The sequence below is a fragment of the Dendroctonus ponderosae genome, unplaced genomic scaffold (genome assembly GCF_020466585.1).
Source record: "Dendroctonus ponderosae isolate FM_Combo_2020 unplaced genomic scaffold, Dpon_F_20191213v2 Dpon_F_20191213_1, whole genome shotgun sequence".
Taxonomy (NCBI): domain Eukaryota; kingdom Metazoa; phylum Arthropoda; class Insecta; order Coleoptera; family Curculionidae; genus Dendroctonus; species Dendroctonus ponderosae.
The window spans coordinates 45,425,671-45,431,278 of record NW_026017110.1 but is presented as its reverse complement, the minus strand read 5'-3'; the positions used below and the strand labels follow the sequence as shown (position 1 = coordinate 45,431,278).

Sequence of the window (5,608 nt, the reverse complement as noted above, 5' to 3'; positions counted from 1 at the left end):
AAAAAATAAATCAAAGCCCAGCCTGGCCTCTGCAAAGTTTCTAATTTTGCATTCGTCAAATTAATAGCTTTTCGAAAGTTGCAACTCTTGAGTTACAGGTTTATCTAAGAAAAGGTGCTAAACAGTGACAAAATAAATGCAAATATTGGCTGCTAAAGACTGACATCCGGGAACATCGGCAGTTTCAATAATAGAATTATAATCTATATATAATAATAATATAGTAAGAATAGAAATCGAACTTGTTATTGAACAGTATAATAAAAAATGCGTTACATATTAATGCAAAATATAAAAATTCTCTGAACCATGGGTCAAAATGTGATAGAACAGGCGTGCAGCTTAAACCCACGTAAAATTAGTATTTATATGTATACTTGTGTAATTGTTAGAATAATAGTTGTTTTCCTTGATTGATTACTTAATTGGTGCTGATTTGTTCATGCTAAACGGTCGCAATCTAAACAACTTAAATTTTGGGTGGAAAATGGGACCCTTAAAGATTTATTTTATGCTTTATGGCTTGGCTCTGATTAGCAACAGGGCTTCAGCATCACAAGATGAGCATGGAGAGGTGAGTATTCCATACTTTAAGACAATTTTAGTTGGCTGATTTGACCTCAGATTCCCCCTCGCTCCTGACTGTTAAGGACGGAAATTCCCTAGGCTCTAAAGCTTCAGTGGGTATGGAGAGACTGTTAACAGGAGACGTTTGTCAGGAGTTGTTTGATTGTGCTGAAACTCCCTTTGGACACGAGTCACAAGCTGTAACGAACGAGTCAAAAAAGCGAGGCAAGCGCGTTGCCAAATCACAAGGAGCTCGAAAGAAGCCGCAACAAAGCAAGCAAAAGTAAGATATGATTTCTTTAAAATGTCTTACTTTAAGACAAGTTCTTAGGAAAAAAGTCAGACCGGGACCCCCAAAACCCCGACCAAAGCCCAGACCAAGACCCCATCCAGTTGTGCCGCATCCGCCGAAGCCGAACCCCGCTGCAGAACCAGTACTGGACATAGCCAATGTAACGATAGAAAATCTGGAACAGTTGATCATAAACTTAATAATGTGCATTTGTCTTCAGATTCCAGTAGCTATTTTGGAAGCAGTACAAAAGATGTTGGACAGTTTGCCCCAGAACGGCCCCGTGAAGGTTCCGTGGCCCTATAACATAATTTGCTAGAAGTCAGGAATTTCAATGGAAGATTTTTAATTATTGGCAACTGAATATACAAGATTTTGCATGCCTTCAAAACGCAGTTTTGTATGTGTTTCCTGTTAAAATTAAAAATTTCCCACAATAAAAGAAAGGCTGGAAGCCAACAAGAAATATTTGTGTTTTAAAATCTTCCTATAATTGCAGTTTTGCTTACTGATTCTGGGTCCTTTATTTATAAACACAAGTATATTTCATTTACTGTAACATTTTATTTAAGATATTTCCTTAACCACAAGAATTTTTTTTCTTTGCGCGAAAAATAAAAGTGATGGCTGTTGCTGGTTTTTTCAGGATACCATATATTAATTGAACTTCTGTGACTAATTATTGTTAGACGATGATTTTTTTTTTGCTGAGCTTGATGATATCTTTAGAAGCATAAAGAAGAATGATGTCACGGCAGTTATGGGAGATTTCGACGTAAAAGTAGGCAAAGGCAAGGTGGAAGCACACGACCGGAGTTTGGGCCTGGGAGAAAGGAATAGTACGGGGGATCGAATGGTAGAGTTCTGTCAAGTTAGAGATGTTGTGTTAACAAATACTTTGTTTGAACTACCAGATCGTAGATTCGACACCTGGAAATTCCATGCGGATAACAAAGGAAATAGAGTTAGAAACCAAATAGTTTATATCCTCATGAACAATCGCTTTAAGAACTTAGTCAAAGAAGCAAAAACCTACCCAGGTACTTATCAGGTTTCACTTATAGGGACAATTTCTGTATAAAATCAACTTTTTAAAACACCGTTTGCAATTACGCCATTTAGTGGTCAATACAAAAGTTTCAAGGTAATTTCCAGCAAGTTCTTTTCGTCAAGTTTGTTATCAATTTTTTTTCAGATTACTCTACAACACATACTTTCCAATATACAGCCGCTTACCATCCTTATTGTGACACCCGGTATACCTTGTAGACCAGTGTAATCAGAACAATATTCTTATAAAAAGCCATAAATCAATGTTTAAACTTCTGAAAGACTGTCAAAACTGCTTACATTCGATAACATTTAATTAAGCGAAGTACGATTTTAAGATGTTAAACATGTCTAGCCTTAGCGCTCATCCTAACCAACTTGAGTCCATTTAACAACATTAGACTGAAGAGATTTAATCCTACAAACCTAACTACTAGATTTAAGTAAAACGCTTTGAAAACCCGGTAGTCAAAAACAATTAATTAAATAATTATGGCCAATACCCTACATGTTGAATTGTATGTATGCAGTTTCTTAAAATTGTATGTCAAACAAAATTTATGAATACCTTCGGGTAGTCATGTCCAAAACGAACTTGATGTGAATAATAAACAAATAAATGACATTCCACTAACTTATTTCCAAAAATACAGTTTTTGGACAATATTATAATATTTTATATTGATAATAATTGAATTAGCCTTCAAAAAGTATATTAAGTTTAGGTTGAATAGAATAAATGCCAATTGTCAAAAGGATGATGCTTGCGAAATAATTGTATAAAACTTTTAAACTCACTGTAAGTTCGCTTTTTTAAGAAGGAAGGGGTTATAAAGGCCGTGACTTGTTGGTCAGCAAAGTAAATGCTTAGTTGCACCAATTCAGCAGTGAGTTTATAAGTACCAGTGTAATGCTAACACAAGCTAGTTACCAGTACACCATTGCTGTAACTCGTCGCGTTGAAACTAAAACCTTTTTTAAAAGGCAATCTCTTGATTGAATAGTTTAACTAGGGATCATTATATTAATATCGGTCATTATATAATATCTGTGTTATTTTGTAAAAAACTCCAATTAAAAAAAAATTGTGCTAATCCGCCAGTTACTTTTCTGTTCATCCAGTTTAACTGAAACTTTAATTTGTTTTTTGTTTTATACTTAATGCGAGTATACTGCTTTCTTTTAAGACTGCCATCATAATCACAGATTTTATGTTGGTTGATTTTTTAATGGTATTTTACTGGTCCATGCTCTGTTATATTCTACATTGTGAGTTTTTTGAACTAGGTATTATAAAGCTATATTTTAATAATGGTTTAAAAAAATATATAAAGTTTTGGGGAAGTAAGAGGTAAACGATAAGTAGATTTATTCAGGCGCTAAGACACATATGCCCTTGTGTAGTACATATGTCTTAGCCTAGCTTATTCTAAAATTAATTCCTATTCCTAACATTCGTATAAGCTAATCAGCAATAAAAAAAAATAAAAAAAGTTCTTGGCTTACAAAACAAACATGTCATAGTCGTTAGTTCAGTTGCGTTTGTAGATGTTCTAGTAAAGTATCTGTTGGGGTACGAACTCGGGAGTATTTTGTCTGTCTTGTTAGGCAAAGGGGATTCAGTATGGTCCAGTTGTGGGGGTTGTTTGTCCATTTTGTTTGTAAATGTATTAGTCTTTCCGAAATTGTTGTCATGTTTGTGCGTTCGTATAGTAGTTGGTTCAAAAATTACCATTTTTGAATTTCAACTTTACCTACGAATAGATCATAACAGTGACAAAACAAATTAAAATATTAGTTCCATTCAATGACAAAAATGTTATGGCTATTCTAGCCTCATATCTGGAAAAATTGATAATTTCAATAATAGGCTGGATGGCAAACCACAACGGTTTGACCTTGTTATTGGACAAAAGGATGAAAAAAAATATTACTTAATAATGTGCAATATAATATATAAAAATATCTGAACTATGGGTCAAAAATTGGTAAAGCAGCGCTATAATGCGTGCCCACTTCAAAAGTAGATACTGTTTATATCCATATCTGCGTAATTATTAGAATAATAGTTATTTTCTAAGATTCATTACTCAATTGGTGCTGATTTGTTCACGCTGAACGGTCGCAATCGCCATAACCCGATTTTTGGGTGGAAAATGGGACCCTTTAAGATTGATATCATGCTTTGTGTGTTGGCCCTTTATATCAGCAGGGCTGCAACCTCACAACATCCACCTGCAGAGGTAAGTGCTAGAATCTTTTGACAGTTTTATTCGGCTGATTTGACTTCAGATGCCACCGCTCCTAATTGTTAAAGACGACAATGTGGACAATTTAATAGGATCGAAAGCTTCAGCAAGTACGGGGGGACTGTTAAGAGGAGATGTTTGTCAAGAATTGTATGCGTCTACTAAAACCTCGTTTGGACAAAAAGCTCGAGCTGGACTAAGCCAATCAAAAAATCGAGGCAGACGCAATGCGAAATCAGCACAAATTCGGCGAATGCAGCTTTAAAAGAAGCGAAAGTAAGATATGATTTCTTCAAAATGTGTGGCTTTAAGACCAGTTTTTAGTAGAAAAGTCAGACCAGGACCCCCACGACCCCGACCTAGGCCCAGACCAAGACCCCATCCAGTTGTGCCAAATCCACCTAAACCGGGCCCAACTGCAGAACAAGTACGGGACATAGCCAATGTAAAGATGGAAAAGCCAGAGGAGTTCATTAACGTCATTTACTATTGAGTTTCAGATTTCAATTTCAATTGTGGAAGCAATACGAAAGATGTTGGACAGTTTGCTCAAGAAGCGCCCCGTCCCAGTCCTATGGCCCTATGATTTTATTAGCTAGAAGCTCGGAGTTTTAGCGGAAATCTTACTGCGAAATGTCAAAATATACAGGATATTGCATGTCTTTAAAACAATGTTTTTATCTGTTTTCCTTTCATGTTTAGATTTTTAACGCCAGCTACAATGAAAACAACGCCGCAGGTCAGGTAATATCTGTTCTTGTTTGACCCTCATAATTTATAATTATCTTATCGGATTTTACTGTTGAGTTTTCCTTTCCCTGGTCCTTTTTTAACTTAGTCATGATACGACTTTCACTGAAGCCCTAACGTGTAAGAAGAATGGAAAAGCTCGTAGGAGATTGATCTTCTGTTAGAGAATGATCAATGTTCCACGTGCGGATTTATTAATGACAAAAAAGATTCGATCGATTTTCAACTGTCAACATCTTATATATATATTTTTTTTGAGCTCGTCTATAATTTACAATCTATCTAACGATATTGAGTAAATATTATGGTAAATAATAATAACAGTTAAGCTATATATTACACTAATTGACATGCACAAGATGTTGCCCATCAGCAACACTTTCTAAGTTTTCGGTAGGTATCCCTACATTGTCCTGGAGCATGGAGGATTGCATTCTATTGGAATCTAACCGGTAATTCCAACGGATCGTATCGTTTGAGGCGTCTTGTGGTGTTGCTTCTGAGCAGGTTGGCAACGAGTGCGTTGGATTGCTTTCCGAGTCTACTACGATATTTTATACTGACTTTCTTGATTCCTTCTTGTATTGAGGGTACTTGAAGGTCTTGTTGGATGACCCAATTTGGCACAAACCAAGGGGCTTTGGTGATTTGTCTCAAGACTTTTGATTGGAATCTTTCTAGTATTCCAATGTTAGATTTG

General features: G+C 35.7%; 1 protein-coding gene and 1 long non-coding RNA gene across 4 annotated transcripts; both read left to right on the top strand.

The window, feature by feature from the left end:
• Window positions 1-359: 359 nt before the first annotated feature.
• Window positions 360-1,325, top strand: LOC109533505 (protein TonB). 2 transcript variants are annotated; one of them, XM_019898843.2, is made up of 4 exons: window positions 360-574; window positions 651-850; window positions 899-1,019; window positions 1,080-1,325. In XM_019898843.2, the coding sequence occupies exons 1-4, from the start codon at window positions 443-445 to the stop codon at window positions 1,176-1,178; spliced, it is 552 nt and encodes a 183-aa protein (XP_019754402.1). In that variant the 5' UTR covers window positions 360-442; the 3' UTR covers window positions 1,179-1,325. The 2 variants fall into 2 exon arrangements, with proteins under 2 accessions (XP_019754402.1, XP_019754401.2); XM_019898842.2 differs by having other exon boundaries at window positions 361-574; window positions 625-850.
• Window positions 1,326-4,008: 2,683 nt separating this feature from the next.
• On the top strand, window positions 4,009-4,827 carry LOC109533508. 2 transcript variants are annotated; one of them, XR_007282263.1, is made up of 4 exons: window positions 4,009-4,152; window positions 4,202-4,434; window positions 4,483-4,603; window positions 4,659-4,827. It is a non-coding gene; the product is annotated as an uncharacterized LOC109533508 (long non-coding RNA). The 2 variants fall into 2 exon arrangements; XR_002171531.2 differs by having other exon boundaries at window positions 4,009-4,434.
• The last annotated feature ends 781 nt before the right edge of the window (window positions 4,828-5,608 follow it).

Excerpts from the sequence above, each read along its gene's own strand:
- LOC109533505 (XM_019898843.2), top strand. The coding sequence starts at position 443 with ATGCTAAACGGTCGCAATCTAAACAACTTAAATTTTGGGTGGAAAATG. Across the intron at positions 575-650 it reads CACAAGATGAGCATGGAGAG|GACGGAAATTCCCTAGGCTC; the intron begins GTGAGTATTCCA and ends CTGACTGTTAAG. Across the intron at positions 1,020-1,079 it reads CAGTACTGGACATAGCCAAT|ATTCCAGTAGCTATTTTGGA; the intron begins GTAACGATAGAA and ends ATTTGTCTTCAG.